The 19,814-nt window shown below is 54.0% G+C and overlaps 7 protein-coding genes across 7 annotated transcripts; 6 read left to right on the top strand and 1 right to left on the bottom strand.

Moving 5' to 3' along the window:
* Positions 1-87: 87 nt before the first annotated feature.
* Positions 88-1,671, top strand: J3D65DRAFT_599064 (protoheme IX farnesyltransferase mitochondrial precursor; the record flags this gene model as incomplete). Its single annotated transcript, XM_066797878.1, has 1 exon — positions 88-1,671. The coding sequence occupies one exon, from the start codon at positions 88-90 to the stop codon at positions 1,669-1,671; it is 1,584 nt and encodes a 527-aa protein (XP_066659651.1).
* Positions 1,672-3,292: 1,621 nt separating this feature from the next.
* Positions 3,293-4,043, top strand: J3D65DRAFT_663666 (uncharacterized protein; the record flags this gene model as incomplete). Its single annotated transcript, XM_066802687.1, has 2 exons — positions 3,293-3,409; positions 3,501-4,043. 2 exons carry the CDS (start codon positions 3,293-3,295, stop codon positions 4,041-4,043), a joined length of 660 nt encoding a protein of 219 aa, XP_066659650.1.
* Positions 4,044-4,301: 258 nt separating this feature from the next.
* On the bottom strand, positions 4,302-8,468 carry J3D65DRAFT_18845 (uncharacterized protein). The gene is made up of 3 exons (XM_066794342.1): positions 8,216-8,468; positions 8,080-8,164; positions 4,302-8,026 (listed from the first exon to the last, which is right to left on the bottom strand). Exons 1-3 carry the CDS (start codon positions 8,384-8,386, stop codon positions 4,560-4,562), a joined length of 3,723 nt encoding a protein of 1,240 aa, XP_066659649.1. The 5' UTR covers positions 8,387-8,468; the 3' UTR covers positions 4,302-4,559.
* Positions 8,469-8,608: 140 nt separating this feature from the next.
* J3D65DRAFT_609500 (40S ribosomal protein uS17) lies at positions 8,609-9,722 on the top strand. The gene is made up of 3 exons (XM_066798696.1): positions 8,609-8,843; positions 9,001-9,239; positions 9,327-9,722. Exons 1-3 carry the CDS (start codon positions 8,672-8,674, stop codon positions 9,393-9,395), a joined length of 480 nt encoding a protein of 159 aa, XP_066659648.1. The 5' UTR covers positions 8,609-8,671; the 3' UTR covers positions 9,396-9,722.
* A 47-nt stretch (positions 9,723-9,769) lies between these two features.
* On the top strand, positions 9,770-11,978 carry J3D65DRAFT_18795 (uncharacterized protein). The gene is made up of 2 exons (XM_066794341.1): positions 9,770-10,235; positions 10,292-11,978. The coding sequence occupies exons 1-2, from the start codon at positions 10,137-10,139 to the stop codon at positions 11,873-11,875; spliced, it is 1,683 nt and encodes a 560-aa protein (XP_066659647.1). The 5' UTR covers positions 9,770-10,136; the 3' UTR covers positions 11,876-11,978.
* Positions 11,979-12,410: 432 nt separating this feature from the next.
* On the top strand, positions 12,411-16,609 carry J3D65DRAFT_609496 (uncharacterized protein). The gene has a single exon (XM_066798695.1). It carries the CDS (start codon positions 12,545-12,547, stop codon positions 16,370-16,372), a length of 3,828 nt encoding a protein of 1,275 aa, XP_066659646.1. The 5' UTR covers positions 12,411-12,544; the 3' UTR covers positions 16,373-16,609.
* Positions 16,610-16,835: 226 nt separating this feature from the next.
* On the top strand, positions 16,836-19,370 carry J3D65DRAFT_18688 (uncharacterized protein). The gene is made up of 4 exons (XM_066794340.1): positions 16,836-17,505; positions 17,564-17,859; positions 17,916-18,237; positions 18,306-19,370. The coding sequence occupies exons 1-4, from the start codon at positions 17,299-17,301 to the stop codon at positions 19,299-19,301; spliced, it is 1,821 nt and encodes a 606-aa protein (XP_066659645.1). The 5' UTR covers positions 16,836-17,298; the 3' UTR covers positions 19,302-19,370.
* Positions 19,371-19,814: the final 444 nt, after the last annotated feature.

The following is a 19,814-nucleotide window of genomic DNA, read 5'->3' as shown; positions in this document are numbered from 1 at the left end:
GCGTTTGTCCCGCGCCGTAAAACACATCGGCCCAGCTCCATCACCAGTCGCGAAGTTATCCCACGACGCAATGAGACCTCGCAAGACATGATACTCCGACCACCCCTGCTGCGGGCATCGCCTTTGCAGGATACCGGCTCCGTCTGTCTTCGCTGCCTGCGCAAGATATCTCGTTCCGGACCGCCGCCAGGACGCCGCCTGCTGTCGACTACCACTCCTGCAAAGGACGCCGCCGTCTCGTCCCGATCCACCCGAGCCGCATTCAAGAAGGAATACTTTTGGGCCAATGGCATTTTAGAAGAAGCGATCTCGGGCGCAAGAAGAGGAGTATGGAGCCATGCTGTGGCTGCCCAGGCACGAGGCAATCAAGGCCCTGCGCCTCCGACGCTACACCAGCAACCAAAGATTGCCCAAGCTTTGGAGAGCACGGCGACGGCGGGAAACGAAATCGCGAACGAACTGCCCCATCGACGAAGGCAACGTCTCAGGGAAGAGGCGAAGAAGCAAGCCGCTTCAGAGACAGACATCCGCCCTGATGCGTCTGCCCGACTGTCAAACACTGCTCAAGCTCTACCAACCGAGTCGCTGCGCCGGCGCTTCTTCACCTACCTCGCCCTGTCTAAACCCCAATTGTCGTTCCTCATCGTTCTGACCACGGCCGCCACATACGCGATATACCCGGTGCCAACACTCCTGGCCCCATCCGTGACCGACACGCCGTCCCTGTCCACCCTCACGCTGCTGTTCCTGTCGACCGGTACCGCTCTTGCTTCAGCTTCGGCCAATGCCTTCAACATGCTCTTCGAACCTGCGCACGATGCCAAAATGAGCCGCACTCGTAACCGACCGATTGTTCGAGGCCTGATCAACAAGCAGGGCGCACTCTTGTTCGCCATTGCGACTGGATGCACTGGCGTCGTGGCCCTCTACTACGGCGTCAACCCCACCACTGCTTTCCTCGGCGCTCTCAACATTTTCATCTATGCCGGATGCTACACGCCCATGAAGCGAGTATCGGTCATCAACACCTGGGTTGGCGCCATTGTTGGCGGTATTCCACCCCTCATGGGCTGGACGGCCGCGGCAGGGCAGTGCGCGACCGGCGGAGGAACATGGCAAGATCTTCTATTTGGCTCTAACAGCATTGGAGGTTGGCTAATGGGCGGACTACTATTCGCCTGGCAATTTCCACACTTCAATGCCCTTAGCTGGACCATCAGGGAAGAATACAAGAATGCTGGGTATCGCATGCTTGCGTGGACCAATCCGCGCATGAATGGACGAGTTGCGCTCAGATACTCGTTTCTGATGTTCCCCATCTGCTTCGGCCTTGCATACACTGGCGTCACCGACTGGGGATTTGCTGTCACCAGTTCCTTCATCAACGGCTGGATGACATATCAGGCAACACGGTTCTGGTGGTATGAGGGACAGAAAGGGACAGCAAGAGGTTTGTTCTGGGCGAGTGTGTGGCACCTGCCCATCGTCTTGGTTCTGGCCATGGCGCACAAGAAGGGCTTGTGGGAACGGGTGTGGAGAAGTGTGACAGGCAGGTCAGCCTCGGAAGAAGATGAAGAAGCCTACTGGGAAGACGAAGAAGTCGAGGAAGGCCTATCCAAACCGCTACACAAGCCCATTGGCCAAGACACACTGTCCGCTGGCTCCAAGTGAGGCGGGCACGTCGTCAGCGCACCATCAATGAACAACGACCAATGGATTCGCTTTGTGTTTTTTGTACGTACGCGCGCTGTCTTAGGTATCAGTACCTCTCCAGCCGAATGGGCCGTGTCTCTACAGCTGTGCTTATGCCCAGCTCCAACGGTCTTGGCTAGTACCTGCACAACCACCCAGCTACGCAAGCCCCCTGAGACAACGCAGTACCCCACAGTCTGATCGGCAGCAACTGGCAACAGAGTGTGTCGATTCTGCACGTGGACTTTGTCCCGACGTTTGGATGCGGCCCGTGAGGAGGAAGAGCGCGGTTCTGCAAGGAGAAAGGCCCGGAAGTCGATGATCACGCGCGTATAAAACCGACCCGCGCCGAATCGCCTGCGCGACGACGTCAGCATGCTTCGTAGCCTCGAGCGCCTCTCAGAAATGCGCCTGGTCGTGCCCAATAACCCACGTCGAAATATGGTACTTTACTGATGTTCTTCTTCGTTTTTCGGTCCGAGGGCCGTTCGCGGTGTTTTGTTGCTTCTCCCAAAGGTCTCTGACAAAGAAAACTGCACAAAAGACGCCGAGCTTACTTCGTGTCAGCTTGCATGCAACCAACGATGCCTTCTCTTGATTTATCGACTGGATTTACCCGGCCTTCCCTCCAGCTACTCGCAGGGCAGCAAGTCTCACGATGTTGCCAAGCATGAGGCTTTCAGCCACAACGCATTTCATCTCACTTGACCTTTGACCGCCAGCCCGCTCTTTCCGGAGACCGAGGACGCACGTCCGGTAAACCGAGTCCAGAATCAAAGTAATCAACACCCTGATCGACGCGCACTGGCTTCCTACGACCTCCGGACGTGGAGCTGCGACAGCGTCGGTTACAGTAATTTTTTCTCCGATCTTTGCCCGCACGGTGACTATGAATACGTAGCTATTTCCCCTCGACTCCTTCGTACCTGTGCTTTCGGCGGAACCGAGCGACCCTCTGGCGGAGCTCAAATATGACCTTGTATCAAGTGCCACAGGTTAGTGGTGTTGCAATTGAACCATCTGACCATCCAGCCGCTCTTCCCTTCAACGGTTTCAAGGCTTAGCCCAGGCCGCTAACTACTTCAGGCAGGGACTTTGACGTGACGCTGGGGTCTCTGGTGATCTGGCTCATCCGCATTAATACCTTATTTACGGCTTGCAGGGCAACCGGCGACGTGCGCCGGGGACACCTAGGCGGAAGCGACGAAAACAAAGCCGGTAAGGCCTAACCAACAATTCTTGCTTGCCTCCATACTCGAGTCCATTTCTTTGTTTAAGGCCCTTTGCCAGCACCTCCACACTGATAATGATATTGAGGTCGTTTGCGTCTCGTTCCCCCCCGCTCCCATCACCACCCCCCACACCATGAACGCGCACGTCTCCATTTGCTGCGCGAGTTTTTTCTAAAGGAGTAGTACAGAATGAACATCTTAAGGCTCCACCAGCGCACGCCTAGTATTGCCACCGACATCATTGCGTAAACACGCATCAGTTCGTACGCAGAACTAAGGACAGTCTGCCAAATACTGCTCTTCCCTTCGGCATTCGGCCATATCCTGTACATACCTTCTGCTCTCCCCAAACCACCACTGCTCCAACGATGAGCACTACCACCGTCACCTCGGCCGCCATTGTCGGAATAGTCCTAGTGGCTGCTGTCATCTCAGGAGTCCTCGGCCTGCATTTCTGGCGGAAACGCGTCGAACGCTCGCAAGCGGTCAGTATACCCGATTGAGAGGAAGCCGGGCGTGGAGTAGTGTGGGAAAGCTTTGCGCCGCAAAGCTCGCCATAATTGACGTCACTTGCAGAAAGCTCTCCCAGAGCCTGAACCACAGCCAATCGGCCCGCCGCTACCAACACCGCTGGCTCCAGAAGCAGCGGCCATATCCCCACAGGAGCAGCAGCAACAGCAGTGCTATCCGCAGAATGCTTCGTCACCGCCCCCACCCCCAGAAATGGCCGGCGTGCCCAGAGTGCCCGTCCCCACGCCCATGTACATACAAGCCGCACGCCGCAGCCGCTCTACCCACCTCGTCTCGCCCGATGCCGCCTCCCCCGTATCTCCCGTCTCGCCAGCCAGCGCCACGTCCTTTCCGCCGGTCTACCCATCTGCAGGCACGGCGCCGCCCAGCTCCGTGCCTCTGCCCGACAGCACGAGAACGTCGCTATACCTGTCGGAGAAGGACATCGAAGCGGGGATTGCGTCGACGGGCGAGGAAGAGGACAACAGGAGAAGTAGCAGTGGGAGTGGTGGCGTGCGGGGGTTCATTCGCCGAATGGCGTCGGTCAAGCACGCCGAATCGCGAGTGGACGAGGAGGTGGCAAATGAGAAGACGAAGGACATGGTGTAGGAGGATTGATGGCGGTAATTTTGTGGCGGAGAGATTGGGTGAAGTAATGTCATCATGATTTATACTGCCATGCTGCGAAAGGGTGCATCTCCGACACCAATCAGCTTCCTGGCATCCGATTTTCAGGAGGCTGAGCCTTTTCTTTTTCCACAAGGCTTGATTATCTGGACCTAGATCGGAATGTTACTGTATGATGTCGTAGAGAGCAGACAGAAACAGGCTGCAGTTCTAGACCTCGGGGCCGACGATTGCGGCTCTTATGAAGAAGATTCAATGTGTAAGTTCTGTTTGATGATGTCTACAGACAAAGTCAAAATGAAAGGTTGCTAGGAAAATGTTTCGTCAAGTCGTTCACTGAAACCGATTGAATAGTCTGAATTTCTCCATGAAATATGCCGATGAGGTACCCGCTAGTCCATCCGACCCCCGAAAACGCCTCCCGAGACTTCGATACAGACTGTTAACTCCGAATTCCAATGGGAGAAAATAAAAGCAAGAAAGCCAGGAATCCCCCCATCACTTCCGTCCTTTGGCAATGAGTCTGGCCTTGAGGTCGTTGACAGCCTCACTCCAGTTCGCGTCTCCTCCTGACTGTATCTCGCCACCAACAAACGAGCCCAGGAACTCTCCCATCTTGCCTTCCTTGTATTGTTCGCCATAGACAACCTTGGTGCTCGTCGCTACGCTTGTTTTGAGTTCATCACCTTCGGCCGTGACGCTAACCTCGAAAGTGCACTTGACTTTCGTCTGAAGCGTTGGCAGCAGCATGTGCGCAGTCGTCGCCATGCGTTCGTCTGACAGGATAGACTCCTCTGTGATGTGGCAAAGGTTGAGCCTGCGCACGTTTTCCGCCACGGCGAGCGCGACGTCCCAGCCATTGCGAATGTGCGTCAGCATTTGGGTGATGGAAGTCGTGCTCTGTGGAAGACAGTGCAAGTTTGCCCTCAGGATTTGCAGGAAGAAACGCTTGGTAGTAGTCAGAGGAGATGGGTTGTTGGACTTGTTCTCCCCAACATAAGACAAGCTGATGGTAGAGTTGGGCGCGTCTGCCCGAGCGTGAGGTGCAAAGGAGCCCGGGTAAAAGAAAAGCTGGAGGTCGTTCCGGTAGGCCATAGTCAAAGTGGCTGGATCGACACTTGCCGATGTGATTGACCATCCAGTCTGGGCCTCGAGGGCTGAGACACGCAATTTGAGCGCGTCAACTTCACCAACTGACCAACCGCGACATTCTTCCCTGATGCGCTCAGCGGTCTTGATCTCCTCAGCGATCTCGACCTTGCGAGTCTTGTCCACCTCAATAGAGGATTCCTTCTCGGCCAGTTCCTTTTGCAAAGCCTCCACCGAACGTTTTTTCTCCCCAATTGATTCTTCCGTGGCAACAAGGCGAGCGCGGGTGGAGTCGAGTTCTTCGCGGTCCGGCCCATTTAGCTCTTCAACTCGACGCTGCAAATTCTTGCATTCTGACTCCATCTGGCCGTGCTTTTGATTAAGCTCAGGCAAGACAGAGTCCAAAGTTTCTTCTTGCTCCTTCAGGACCTTGTCGTCTGCGTCAAATCTCTCGGATGTCTTCGACAGACCCTCGCTCAGCTCGCGTAGCAAGTTGCTTCTCCATCCGTACCAAACTTCCTTCGTCTTCAGGCGCGCGTTTGTCTTCATGTTTTTGAATTGGCTTTCCATGATGTAGCGTTGGTCCGGCGGCGCCGACAGGTACTCGCGGAAAAGCGCGGGTGTCTCTTTGCTAGTATTTTCCTCGATCTGGCGGACGAGGTTTTTGCCTTCGGAAATGTAGTTTTTGAGAGCGTGACAGGCATAGTGATACATCCCATATTCTGGTTCAACGGATGCGGCAGCTACAACATTGGTTTCCATGTCGGTCTTACCCTCCATCTCGGCAACGCTCGAGGCGATGCTTATGCCCATGCCGTTGACAGCCCCAGGGAAGCCCGTGTGCCGCCGTTTGGTGGTGGTGAGGTCCATGAAACGAATGTTGGTAAGCTCTAAAAATTCTCGCAAAGAGATACGCTCTGCCGAGTCGTCTTCAACGTCCATCTTCGAGTCTTCTTCAATCGCTTCTTTTTTTGGGCTTGTCGAGTTAAATTGGACTTGCTTGAGAGGGCTCGGGCGTGTTTGCGGTGTCGAAGTCTTTCCCCACGAGGACTTTTTGGGCGTTGTCTTCTTCGGCGTACTCGCTTTCGGTGTTGACTGTTTAGATGCAGGGGGTGCACGTTTGACAGGTGATGCAAAAATCTGCTTGCGAGGTGTGGACAAGAGCTTGATCGAGTCTGCCAGAGCCATCTGCTTCTTTGGCGAATTTTCCTTGACTTGCTCTGGAGTCTCTGCTTGGCTCTGGGCAGGCGTACTTGTCGTAGGCGTACGCGTCGGTGACTGTTCTTTCGGTGGAGTTTTGATAGAGACTTGGTCGTTGCTTTCATAAGCAGAAGGGCTTGCGTCTTCTTCGTTCGTTGGAGTGTTCAAGGAGGGCGATTGGTTGCTGAAGGGTTCTGGATTGGCGATGCTCTTGCGCGGAGACCTTCGAGGAGACTTTCTCGGGGATGGTTGCTTTTTGATGTTGAGTTTGGTGACAGGGATCTCCTCCACATTGGCAATCACAGAGTCGCTGACTTTCATGGGAGATGGACTTGGAATTTCGGGATGGTTGTTAGTAAATCTTGCGGCGCTTCCTCTCTTGCTCGGTGGAGTTGCCACAGCAGTCTGCTTTGACTCAGGCGTAGCCGGCACTGCTTCTTCCTCAGGGAGCTTGATTTCCGGGTATTTGATGCCACCCAGGATGTGAGTGAATTCCATGGACAGGTCTTCGTTTCCATCTTTGCTTGTGACGGTGTCATCCAGTGGAGTTCGCTTCTCAGGGGTGTTCAGAATCTTCCCTTGCGCCACGGTCATGTCCATGGCGTCTTCAAAGAAAGAAATTTCCGGGCTTTCACGCCGAGATGGCTGCTCTGCAGAAGGATTTGACTGGATACCTCCAACGGCAACAGTAAAGTCCATAGTCTGGTCCTCTAGAGGACTGGCCTCGGCAATCGATTTTCGCCGCCGAATACTCATCCTGCGAGACCCTTGCCTTTTTGCAGGGCTCTCCTGGTCATCGGTCGAAATGTCCAGCGTCCTTCGTCTCTTGTTCCCTGCGTGTGGACTGGATTCTGTCTTGGGACTGGGTTGCTTGATCCCGCCAATTGCAGTGGTAAACTCCATCGTAGCGTCGTTTGATAGTGGACTGTCTTCCGCGCGTGATTGAAGGATGCCCCCAACTGGACGTGTCATTTCCATCGTCATATCATCCTCGTCCTGTGACTCTGTGCCTCCCGAGGCGGATGCAAATGGACCCGCTTGCGCATCTCCAGAGTGATCGACCTTCTTTTGCACCCACGGCTTGAAAGCCGCAGTTATCTCATCACCTGCCATTTCCATAGACTCATCCTCCTCCTCGTCAAAGTCAAGTCTCCGTGTCCCGGCATGCGCGGCGGCTTCTCGCAAAGCGGCGTCCAACCGAGCGCTCGATCCCGTGGAGTCGTTGGATGCGACAGAGGCTGTAGTTGGTTCGTTATCATCGGCAACATCCAAACTCATCATAGTGCTGCCGTCGTCATCGTCGTCCGAGGCCACTTCAACTTCATCGCTACCCGCGGCAGAACTTCCGCTGTACGGGCTGGAGGACAGTTCAGCATTGGGATCGTTGAAATTCATTGGTGGGATGCCAGAGCTCCGCCGATGCTTTTTCTGGTGTAAATCGCGTTGTCTTTCGGGTGAGGATTCTGTGAGATCATCCTCCGCTTGCTCCGGGGGGGTCGATGGTGGATCGGCGGCACCAGCGCTGGCGCGCTCGGGGGAAGAATGTGCGTGGGTGGCATTCGATTCTCGGCGTGTAGAGTTGGATGATGCTGATGACGAAGTGGCATCGCGCATGTATTCCACAACATCCCAGGTATGCAATGTCGCTTCGGGTGCGAAGGAGACGCGTCGCTTTGCTAGACGCGCAGTTAGCGGACCGGCATGGTAGTTTCCATAGCCAACTTCATACCCAGAGACTTTCGACGCTCTTCCCTTCTCTTGACTTCGTCTTCGCGCGACAGAATAGATTTTACAGGTACAACCGGCATCGCAGACTGCGAACATTAGCAGACTGCACAAGGGGAGAGAATCGCGAACGTGCAGACCTTTCTGCGATTGCCGCTGTTTTCCTTAAGGGGCACTTCAAGTCCTCCAGGCCCTATGCTTTTGCTTCGCGTCTTACGCCCGGATTTCTTAGGCGATAACGCGGACTTCTCGGCGGTCGCGCCGACAGAGAGGCCCTCGGCGATGTTCTCCTTGTCGAGATCCGCAGACATGATGGAGGTTGGTTTGATTGCAGTGTCCAGCCGGGGGACTCGAGGATGTGCGAGGGCGTGGAGCTCGACTCATCGGACGAGGTCGGGGTGTTGTTGTTTACACTGTTGTTCTGCTTCCGAATTGGGAGGCGGTAACGCACGGGCCCTTCGCTTAGTCGTGACTAAGCGGGCAAGTCCCGCCCACGGGCGGGCGTTTGTCGAAAAATCCGTCTACCGCTGCGACGACACCGACGACACCGCTCAGCCGCCCGATCCCACCACTCGAAAAACACCCGCCCAGCAACCATGGCGACCGAGCTTACCGTCCAGAGCGAGCGCGCTTTCCAGAAGCAGCCTCACATCAACATCAACTCCAAGGCCCAGGGCAAGCGCGTCGGAAAGGGTGGCAGGAGATGGCACAAGGACGTTGGTCTGGGCTTCAGGACGCCCAAGAACGCCATTGAGGGTTCCTACATCGGTACGTGGGAAATCTTCGCGAGGAATAGCTTGGAGGACACTTTTGGAAGAGTTGGAATAGCAAGATATCTATTTGCTTGGCTCCACCCGGCGAGAATCAATGGACGGCGAGGTTTCAAAGCTTCGGGATCGCAAGCTGACCGTGTTTTCCTTTGCAGACAAGAAGTGCCCCTTCACTGGTCTCGTCTCCATCCGCGGCCGTATCCTCACCGGCACCGTCGTTTCCACCAAGATGCACCGCACTCTCGTCATCCGCCGCGAGTACCTCCACTACATTCCCAAGTACAACCGTTACGAGAAGAGGCACAAGAACCTGGCTGCTCACGTCTCCCCCGCTTTCCGTGTCGAGGAGGGTGACCAGGTCACTGTTGGCCAGTGCAGGCCTCTGAGCAAGACTGTTCGTCTCAAACCCCCCAAAGCCTTCCGACGGCGAACGACACCGGCTCGGCTGAATTGGAGACAAATTTACTGACTTGGAATCAAGGTCCGCTTCAACGTCCTCCGCGTGCTTCCCCGCACCGGCAAGGCCGTCAAGAAGTTCAGCAAGTTCTAAGCGGGTTACGGGTTGCATTTCTTCATGGGACAAAAAGCTTATGCTACGGGAACCGGGCTTGTAGCGTACGCTGGGTAGATCAAAACTGCACGACGCCATGGTGTCGCTTTTCGAGCTCAATCGCGCATTGGGAAAGGAATACCTCGGGACGCTGATACAGGAAATGGTGCGATGAAAGTCCACCTTAGATATCGACCTGAATCAAGTCCCGCATGAACTTCGAACACGTTTGATCTGAAGCGTCATGATCTGCATCTGTCGCTTGGCTGAAAACATACCTATGCTCTACACAGCCTCTAGAAATATTACGTGCGCGTAGTTCTCCAATGTCGTATCCAACAACGACCCTGGTCGAGGAGCATCACAGCAGTTGAAGCTCCCAGGCCCAGCCAGCGTGACGAGGCAACTTCTACCTGGACTGCCAGTTCAGGCACCTTTCATTAGTGTTCAGGCCCGTGCACTTCAAGTCACTTTTGGCAGCGACACCCTGATTTCCTGCCCTCCCCGCACTCCACCGACTGTTTGGATTCTCTGTGAATCACAGCCATCAGGATACCTTCTATCAGCACCAAACAGTTCTTCCAACGTCTCCAAGATCGCCAAGGGCGAACTCGAATAGTAGTGGATTACGAGGTGATCGCACCATCTGTTTCAGGTTAGAGTTCACCGCGCGACGCGTCTGCCAATTCGCACGCCCTCCGTGTCCGTTACCACTTCATCTCGTCACCCCGCGACCACAGGATGTCTTCAACCGCTGAGCTATGTAATTACCCAAGAATGAAGACTCTAGTGGAAGAGGTCCAAAAGAAGTATCAGGAAGATGTCCGGTACTTCGCTGCGGTCAGTCTTTCCAATTTTGTGGGACACTTACCGGGCGCCAGTCTTACACAATTTAGGATCGTCTCGCTCGAGCTCGGTGCAGGCGTGAAGCAAAGACTGTTGGCGTAGCGCCAGAGACGAAATCAGCCCATCCATCGAACATTCACACTTCTAGACCTATCGATAATTCGGGGCAGCCCGTTTCGAGCAAATCTCCATTTGCTTCGCTCAAGCCCAAGGTCTCTGTGAAGACGGACAAAGATTCCAGGAAGGTCACCGGAAAAAGACAATATACTCCCATCGGTGACAAGCCATCGAGCTTCCACGGTACCGTCACAAGATTCGCTTCTACCTCCGTTCAGGTCCCGAGCTACAAAGGCTACGTCTCTCTAAGTCAAAACATTCTGGCTCCTAACAACAAGAACGTTCTGGTCTTGCCCTGCTTCAGTGATGACCAGAATGACTCAGAATTGACTGAAGAGATGAAGGAGCAGTTCAACATGGTAAACGACCAGCGACACGTCGAGAACGACTACGTCGAGATGTGTTGGCAGCTGTTCCCATACGCCCCGTATGCCCTGGAAAAGGCTCGTTGCAACTTTGCCGATGTGGTCAACTACTACGCTATGTCCGTGGAGGAGTTCAAACGAATCCTTGACACAAATTCTCAAGCCTATGGACTGCATGCGCAACAGGTTAGAAATATGGAGAAATGGAAGAAGCAGGCTTGCTCAAAATATCCGGCACATCACAAACTTCTGGCTCGCCTGCCTAAGTCGACCCCGGATGCCTTGGCACGAACTTCTGCCCTTTGTCACGCATGGTTCAACGTGTTTGTCGCTCTCAGTTTCATTGCAATACAGCACTTCAAATCCGAAGAGGAGTTCCAGGAAGATACTGGATTTGAGCATCGCACTCTGGCATGTCGAGTTTGCCATGTGCACGAATGCCCCTACCATGGTGCGATGATGGAGGAAGAAGATGATGAGGCCGACAGAGATGCCTCGCTAAACATCCGGACGCACGTAACAACGGGCCGCCGAGCGCATACGGACGGCGACGCGCTTGAATACAAAAGCGCGAGGCACTGGAAAAAACTCGCTGCAAAGGCCTCCAGCGTCTATGATCGCCCAAGCTTTGTCCCTTGCAGCCATGAAGGCAGCTGCGAGCAGGCACAATGCTCCTGTTTCGAGCATGAGGTCACTTGCGAGAAGTCATGTGGCTGTTCAAAGTCCTGCCCGCGACGCTTTTCGGGCTGCTCGTGTTCAAAACAGCAAAAGACTTGCTGGAACAACCCAAAGTGCCAGTGCTTCAGTTTATCAAGAGAATGCGACCCAGATCTATGCTTCCGTTGCGGCGCCGGCGAGCTTTTGGATTCGGTTAGCAGAGGGCGCGATCCAGATGATAGAAAGCTATGCCAGAATGTCAAAATACAAAGCGGCATCAAGAAGCTTACGATCCTGGGGACCTCCAGTATCAAAGATGCGGGCTTCGGATTGTATACCGTCGAGGCCATCTCAGCAGGCGATTACTTGGGAGAGTATACTGGCGAGATCATCTCACAACGAAATGCTGCGAAGAGAGTTCTACTACAAGAAAACTGGACAGCAATACATCTTCAATTTGACCGGCAAGGACCTCGAAGACGACGGCACCATTGACCAAGCCATTGATGCTACGCGCATGGGCAATGATATGCGGTTCATCAACAACGCCAAACAGAAATTCGTCAATTGCACGACCAAGATCTTGATGTGCAACACAGTGTATCGCATTGGGGTGTTCGCCATCAGAGATATTCCCCCGGGACGAGAATTGTTCTTTCACTACGGATTCGACAAAGAGTTCGAGGAGAACTATCGGGATCCTAAGACCGCTTGGCCAAATTCAACAGACTCGATTCATGGCATGGACTCAGATGACGACGTCCCGTTGGTAAAGAGCCACGCCGGTAGAAAGGGAAAGCGAAAGTGGAGTCCTTCAATGGTAGATGAGGACAGGTTGTCAGATGACGAGTACGTTGATGCTGGCAGTGATGGAGCCTAGTATATTGAACGATTGGTAGTGAATCATTGAATTGACCGCTTTGAAGCTTTGATGAAGAAGTTGAAAGTCGTGGGTGCGTCAAGGGTGCTCATGACTCATGCAATTACTGTGGATGAGATTCTCCCCGGATCCATGTCGTCACTGGCGTGACGCCGGACCCGGCAAGCACACGCGCTCTCGTCGCCGCCACGCGCCGCTTTTCACAACACTCAGCCATGCATCTTCTTCCAGAATTCCAAGGGGAATATTGAGATCCAACGGAGCTTTTCTGTTGATTTACCGCCATGGGTGTCACCGGTCTCTGGACCGTCGTGCAGCCATGCGCGCGACCCATCAAGATCGAAACGCTGAACAAGAAGCGCCTCGCCGTCGATGCCTCCATCTGGATATACCAATTTCTGAAAGCCGTACGCGACAAGGAAGGAAACGCTCTCCGGAATTCTCATGTCGTCGGGTTCTTTCGCCGCATCTGCAAGCTACTGTTCATCGGCATCAAGCCCGTATTCGTTTTCGATGGCGGTGCGCCGGCTCTCAAGCGACAAACAATCAACGCTCGCAAGAACAGGCGCGAAGGCAGAAGAGACGATGCAGTAAGGACTGCCGGGAAGCTATTGGCTGTGCAGATGCAGCGTCGCGCTGAGGAAGAAGAGGCGAAACGCAAGACGGCGGCCGAAGAGGATCGTGAGCAGGTAGCACCAGAAAGCTACGTATACGCGGAAGAGGTGTTTTCCACTCCCAAGGAACGGCAGCAAAACCGCACCTTCAGGAAGAAGGACCAATACCACCTCCCAGAGTTGGGCGCTTCCCTGGCAGAGATGGGAGGGCCGAACGACCCACGCATTATGTCGCTGGAGGAGCTGGAGGACTACGCCCGAACTTTCGAATCAGGCGAGGATATCAACGTCTACGACTTTTCAAAGATCGACTTCGACAGCCCATTCTTTATAAGCTTGCCTGCCACCGACCGATACAACATATTGAATGCTGCGAGGCTGAGGAGCCGGTTGAGGATGGGATATTCAAAGGACCAATTGGACGCCATGTTCAAGGACAGGATGGAGTTTTCCAAATTCCAGATTGAGAGGGTCAGGGAACGAAACGAGCTCACGCAACGCTTGATGAACATCAACAACGGTGACACGCTGTACGGTATGGATGCTGGCGGTCGCGTCGCAGGCGAGAAGAACCGGGAGTATGTCTTGGTCAAAAACGAGGGCGTAGAGGGTGGCTGGGCTTTGGGAGTCGTGGATAAGGATGAAGGGCGATATGACAAGCCTATCGAGGTAGACCGGAGCAGTCCTCCAAAGGAAGAAGAGGAGGAGTGGGAAGAAGATGAGGACTTTGAAGATGTCCCCATCCAGGGTCTCAATCGGCTGCCTAGTCAAAAGCGCAAAGAAAGCCCATCTGGATCTACGCAGCGTAGTCCAACACGGCAAAAGTCTGGTCGGAGCCGTCTTCGTCGTCGCGCCGGTCGACCTCGAACAGAAGATCCGGATTCTCTTTTCGTCGCCGACGCTAAAAGTGATGAGGAGGATGAGGAATGGGAAGATATTGGGATCAACGGAGCGGAAGGAGTGAACGGGGAAGAGGACGAAGAACTACAGAGGGCAATCGCCATGTCACTTCAGCAGGATGAAGATGGACACGAGGTTCACCAAAGAACGGACGCGGACGAGGAAGACGATTTCCAAGAAGTTTTTCAGAAGAAGCCAGATGAATCAAAGCCCTTTACCTCGGGGACTGGCCTGGCAATCGCTCGAATGGCAAACAATCGCAGCGCTAGAGTCGCCCAGCCCTTTGCAGAGAGCGACAGCGAGGAGGATGGTATTGATCTGCAGGCAGCACTGGCAGAATCGAGAAAATCGAAACACAAGACCACTCAGAGACCTGAGTCGCGCCCAAAGCCACAGTCTCCTAAACGCTCTCCGTCAAATCAGCCTGCCACTCCATCCTTGCGCCCGGCGCCCTTGCCTTTTGAAAGGCTCGATCTTGGAAGCTCTCTGCTTGGGAAGAAGAAGATGGAAAAGCTCCAGGAGGCGCAGGCCGGAGGGTTTGAAAGGAAAGCTGAGAATGCCGAGGCCAAAAAGGCTGCTCCTTTGCCTCCTTGGTTTGCCGAAAACCACGATATTCGAGACGATTACGCTGCTGCCAAGGCCATGGAGGCAGAGCAGAGGGAGAGGGACCGGAAGGCACTGGAGAAGGACTTTGTTTTTCAAAAGCCAGACAAACTAATGAGAGACGAAAATGAAGTCATCGACCTGGACGCCAACAGTCCCGAGAAGCAGGAGGTTATTGACCTGGAAGCAGAGTCTCCCAAAGACGAAAGCATAATTCATATTGGGTCTGACAAGGAAGAGGAACCCGAAGAAGCTGATGAAGACATCGAAATGGAGGATGTGGTGTTGACTGCTCCTGACAAGATCGATGAATCAGCCGGTCAATCTCGAGCTGAGTCTTTGCAGCCAAAAGAGGATGCCCAGAACGACTTTGAAGTTTTGCAAGATAGAAACCCTTCTCCCTTGCCAAATTCGGCTGACAAGGCCGCTTCGCCGCAAGAAGAATTCTACGAATGGTCTGAGAGTGAACCAGAAGACGAAAGACGCGCAAAACTGCAAGATCCGGTTGGAAACCACGAAGGGTCAGCAGTCGCAGCAGGCAAGGTCCAGAGCTCTCCACCCTCGTCTCCCGAGCCTGAATTCGAAGACGTCATAACGAATGAACCTGTGCCTGAGAGCACCCAGACAGTGCGACCATCACCTCCCATAACCGAGACGGAGCCTGTCCCTCACGACACTGTCCGGCCATCGCCTCCCCTTATCGACTTGAACGATCCAAACATAGTCCCAGCGCCGGAGGGACTCAGCGACGAGGATGACGACGAGCACCTCTACTCGGACCCCGAAGACGAGGAGTTGTTTCGACAGCTGGCCCAAGAATCAGAAGAGCACGCCCGTTTCGCTTCTACTTTCAACAGCAAAACACAAGAAGCGAATGCTATTGATTATGAGCGGGAACTCAAGGCCCTACGAAACCAGCAAAAAAAGGATCGACGCGACGCAGATGAAGTCACGCAAACTATGGTAGCTGAGTGTCAGCAACTTCTTTCGCTCTTTGGTCTTCCCTACATAACAGCACCAATGGAAGCCGAAGCCCAGTGTGCAGAGCTTGTCAGTCTGGGTCTCGTTGATGGAATTGTCACGGATGATAGTGATATTTTCCTCTTTGGTGGCACACGTGTCTACAAGAACATGTTCAACCAAGCCAAATTTGTCGAGTGCTACCTCACGTCCGACTTGGAATCCGAATTCGGCCTAACGCGTGAGAGACTCATCGCCATTGCGCAGCTCCTAGGTAGTGATTACACGGAAGGCCTTCCTCGGGTTGGACCGGTCACTGCCCTCGAAGTTCTCTCCGAGTTCGGCGATCTTACAGAATTTCGTGAGTGGTGGGCATCTGTCCAGAGCGGGACTAGAAAGTCAGAAGATGACAGAGGAAACAACTTCCGCCGCAAGTTCCGCAAAAGCAACGCCACCAAGTTGTTTCTCCCGCCTACATTTCCGGATCCTCGAGTCGAGGACGCCTACCTGAAGCCTGAAGTCGACTCCGATCCGTCGAAATTCGAGTGGGGCGTGCCAGATCTAGATGAACTCAGGCGGTTTCTCATGGCGACTATTGGGTGGAGTCAGGAGCGCACCGATGAGGTCCTCGTGCCCGTCATTCGAGACATGAACCGCCGCGAGTTGGAAGGAACGCAGTCAAACATCACGGGTTTCTTTGGAGGTAGCGTTGGTGCTGGTGCTTTCGCACCGAGAAAACGGGTCGAGATGACAAGCAGAAGATTGGGCAATGCGCTGACCAAGATGGGCGCTAGAGCTAGGGCTGGAGACGGGCCCGACGAAGAGGCAGAGAATGACGGTGTTGTGGACGCAGAAGAAGGCGAGGCATCAGGCGCCAGAAGGAGAAAGGGAAGGACAAGTAAGAAAAGAGCTGCGGTGGAAGACGATGAGGATCAAGAAGAGAGTGAGGAATTCGAAGAGCCTAGGAAAAAGGCAAGGAAAGCGAGCTCGCGGGGCAGAGCTAGAGGCAGAGGTCGTGGTAAGGGCAAAAGTTGATGTAATGCTGACAACCATTACAGGGCCTTTCTTCTCAAAAGGCAATGGAACGAATGTCATTCTGAGCACATTTGCCATCCCGCAACAGTTTTGTCCACATTTTGGTCTCTGTGCCACCATCATGCCACGTTTGGATACAGTTGACGGATGCTGAGTGTCTTCATCCCTCTTTTCGCCGTTTTCAGTTAAGGTTGTACTAGTCTGCGCCTCGCCGCTCACACAAGCCAATACCACGCCTTGCCTAGACTAATCCAGGCGCGCCAGTGATCAGTTTTGCCGCAGTCAACTGCTTCTTCGCAGCTCCTTCAGCAGATGCAGCTGAAATTGTACACGAAAGCATCCCTAGTGGCGCTGAGGGTCTGTGGCAATGCGGACATGACCGCGGATGAACGTACTTGAGGGCAATTGATGTGGCACGGCTTCATGCGGTGCCTGACGTGAAATTCTCCCAATACTGCTTCAGCCGATCAACCCTGAACCAGCATCTGCCACTATGACCTCACCACCATGACCTCTACTCGATTCCCTGCATCAACACGGTCATTTGAACAGAAGTAGCGAGCCTTGTGTTTCTCTAACTCTTCTACGGAGTATATCTGCTATCCTGCCCACGCCCAAGGGAACATTTTCAAGCAATGCCAATTCTTCCATTTGATCACATTGACTTTTGGCAGGCCCGCTACCAATGCTGGAACGCTAAAACTTCAGTGGTCTTGCATCACTGTTCCTACTCCTAGCCTGATGGAGGCGCCTGACAAGCTAGGGCTAGACCCCAGGTGCCGACCTACGACCACATCCCACCTTCGCTGAGCTTCCCAAGGGCATTCTTGTTGGCGCCCTCTCTGTCGTGGAGCACAGTTGAGCCTACTGACAACCAGACGTCTATCTCTGTTTTATTTCTCCACTGGGAATCATCCATCGTCCTGATGGCCACTAGCTTATACCCTTTGGACGAGATCGTCAAATGGCCGAGACCAAACTACGCCAACCCATCCACACGAGGTGATGGCATTGTCGTCCTGAACGCGGTCCTGGCATCCATCTCCCTGGCCATGCTCGCCCTCCGCATCTACAGTCGAGTGTTTCTCAGGAGATGGTTTGGTGCCGACGACGTCTACATGATTATAGCCTTTGTAAGTGGTCGAAGCATGCTCTAGACGATCGTCGAAGCAGGAAGCTGATGCGCAACAGGTTCTTGCAATCGGCTTGAGCGCCACCATCATACTTGCTTTTCAGCGGTTCTACTGGAACCGACACATCTGGGACATACCGCTGTGGAGCATTCAGCCGACCATCAAAGTTGGCCTGGCCGCGCGCATGACATTTCCGACCGTCATTTTCTTCACTCGGCAGTCGCTGCTGGCTTTCTACTCCCGCCTCTTCCAAGCACCGGATATTCGATGGGCCAAGTGGACTCTGCGTGGTGCATTTGCCATCAACATTGCGAACTGGATCTTCATAACGGTGGCTACGTGTCTGATCTGCATGTGAGTTGTGGTTATCCAAGAATCACTGAGATGGACGTTGACTGATGAGACGACAGTCCGATGCGGACTTTCTGGAGTTTTATTCCCCCCAAAGGATCCCGCTGCATCGACCAAAATGTGCTCAATCTTGTTGCCAGCATCATCAATGTCCTCATAGACACACTAGTTGCCGTGCTACCAATCCCGACTGTCTTGACCATGAGACTGCCACTACAACAACGAATCACCACCTGCGTGCTGTTCGGTCTTGGATTCATCGTGATTGTTACAGCATGTGTGCGCACATGGCTGACTTGGAGGTCTTTGTTGGCCATAGACACCAGTTGGGAAGCCTACCCACTCTTTATGGTGGCAACAATTGAGGCATATCTCGGTCTAGTAAGTCAAACCCTCCTTGTTGTTGAACGAACATGACTACGGGGGCTTGAGTTGATCTGGTGACGCAGATTTGTGCCAGTGCCCCTGCTCTCCGCCCATTAGTGGCCCGTTATCTTGAACCCAAGATACTTAGCATGTCGCGAGGCTTATACCACTTCGTCAGGGGAGGTTTCAACAGCTACGCGACCGGAAGCAGCATCCTCCCGATTGAGGAGACCGGCGGAAGGGGGACATACAGTAGTGTCGACCTACCTCAGATCTCAGTCAGCGCGTCAAAGTGCGACTATACTCACGACCGCAAAGATAGCAGGACTGGCTTTATCAGAGTTGCCGCCGACTTTCCGCAAAAGATGTCCCCTGTGTCGCCGCGCTCGTGGAACACCGAAGCGCCGCCCGAAGACATTGTGCGCGACGAGCATCAAGACGGAGGCGAATTTGTTCGCTACGCCGAGCGAATGTCTGCGTGCCCAATGCCACCACCTCGCGCCATCTTCATAGAGCGCCGGAGCACCAGCCGGCCTCCCTCCCTGGACATTGCGATGGCGAATGCTGGCACGCCCCGACCGCTCCTCGCATCTCGCAGCAGCATCATCAGCAATTCCAGCAGCCGGAGCGCACATTCCCACAACACAAAGCGCGACAGCGCCGGCAGCGACAGCATCGAAATGTCGTCTTCGTCACCGCCCATGTCACCCCGCACGCTTGAAATCACTTGCACGCAGCGCATCGAGCAGACAAGCATGGACGTCGAGCGGGCGGCGCAGGAAGCGGAGCAGCTTTCGAGCAGCAAGCAGGAAGACGAACAAGGCCGAAGGGGCATCGTTCCTCGCAAAAGCATCAGGCGTCTGAGGTCGTCGAAGGAGAGTTTTGATTACTCGAGCATGCCAGGCGCTGCTGGCGACGGGTCCGATTCACCGCTGGGCAGTCCGATTGCCGTGACGGCGAGCGCTACGGCTGAGAGTATGCATTCAAATCTGGTGAGTAGGAGAGAACAGAAGAAGAAGAGTCTTCACAGGGTAGCGTGGTCGTCGCTTTCGTCGTTTCGTGGGCGCTCCTCGATGTAAGCCTGCGCAGGCGTTTGGTCTTTTGCATAAGATTTTGGTTCTTGTCCAGCTGACTTGTTCTTTTTCTTGTCCGGTGGCATCGGTGTTGGCAGTAAGTTGGCGAGAGAGATCGTTTAGTGCGGAGTAACACTTGTCCCCTACGTGCATTTGGTCGGTTGTAATGCGCTACTCTCTGCATTCTGATACGCCATTGCTGGACGACTTTTGAGGGAAATGTTCAGTCGAGACCGACAAAAGTACATAGACTCCGCTTCGAATTGGCAAGTTTCTGAACAGGATATGACAAACCAGACAACTCGTTGGTATGTCGCATGATGCCTGCAATCGAAAGTAGTTTTCTGGCAATCGAAGAATGCCACCTCAATTTCTCTGCCAGTGCTGGAGAAAAGCATCTAAACCTCAAGGGTTCGACAGAGAATGTAATTTCCTGAAGCAACTTGCTCGTTAATAGCTTCTTCACTCGGCTTTCACTGGCCTTGCAAGGTCCGGTTGAGCTTCAATTCGCGCCACATG

The sequence above is a fragment of the Phyllosticta citribraziliensis genome (genome assembly GCF_038025025.1).
Source record: "Phyllosticta citribraziliensis strain CPC 17464 chromosome Unknown J3D65scaffold_1, whole genome shotgun sequence".
Taxonomy (NCBI): Eukaryota; Fungi; Ascomycota; class Dothideomycetes; order Botryosphaeriales; family Phyllostictaceae; genus Phyllosticta; species Phyllosticta citribraziliensis.
The sequence above is the reverse complement of the archived record's forward strand: the minus strand, read 5'-3'. Positions and strand labels throughout refer to the sequence as shown.

What these genes read in the sequence shown, in the direction of transcription:
- J3D65DRAFT_18688 (XM_066794340.1), top strand. Translation starts at nt 17,299, where the DNA reads ATGGCCACTAGCTTATACCCTTTGGACGAGATCGTCAAATGGCCGAGA. An exon ending in TCTACATGATTATAGCCTTT is followed by an intron (nt 17,506 to 17,563) that starts GTAAGTGGTCGA and finishes GATGCGCAACAG; the next exon opens with GTTCTTGCAATCGGCTTGAG. An exon ending in TTGAGGCATATCTCGGTCTA is followed by an intron (nt 18,238 to 18,305) that starts GTAAGTCAAACC and finishes CTGGTGACGCAG; the next exon opens with ATTTGTGCCAGTGCCCCTGC.
- J3D65DRAFT_18845 (XM_066794342.1), bottom strand. Translation starts at nt 8,386, where the DNA reads ATGTCTGCGGATCTCGACAAGGAGAACATCGCCGAGGGCCTCTCTGTC. An exon ending in ACAGCGGCAATCGCAGAAAG is followed by an intron (nt 8,165 to 8,215) that starts GTCTGCACGTTC and finishes TAATGTTCGCAG; the next exon opens with TCTGCGATGCCGGTTGTACC. An exon ending in AGAGCGTCGAAAGTCTCTGG is followed by an intron (nt 8,027 to 8,079) that starts GTATGAAGTTGG and finishes CTGCGCGTCTAG; the next exon opens with CAAAGCGACGCGTCTCCTTC.
- J3D65DRAFT_609500 (XM_066798696.1), top strand. Translation starts at nt 8,672, where the DNA reads ATGGCGACCGAGCTTACCGTCCAGAGCGAGCGCGCTTTCCAGAAGCAG. An exon ending in CATTGAGGGTTCCTACATCG is followed by an intron (nt 8,844 to 9,000) that starts GTACGTGGGAAA and finishes TTTCCTTTGCAG; the next exon opens with ACAAGAAGTGCCCCTTCACT. An exon ending in GCAGGCCTCTGAGCAAGACT is followed by an intron (nt 9,240 to 9,326) that starts GTTCGTCTCAAA and finishes CTTGGAATCAAG; the next exon opens with GTCCGCTTCAACGTCCTCCG.
- J3D65DRAFT_609496 (XM_066798695.1), top strand. Translation starts at nt 12,545, where the DNA reads ATGGGTGTCACCGGTCTCTGGACCGTCGTGCAGCCATGCGCGCGACCC.
- J3D65DRAFT_18795 (XM_066794341.1), top strand. Translation starts at nt 10,137, where the DNA reads ATGTCTTCAACCGCTGAGCTATGTAATTACCCAAGAATGAAGACTCTA. An exon ending in ATGTCCGGTACTTCGCTGCG is followed by an intron (nt 10,236 to 10,291) that starts GTCAGTCTTTCC and finishes TACACAATTTAG; the next exon opens with GATCGTCTCGCTCGAGCTCG.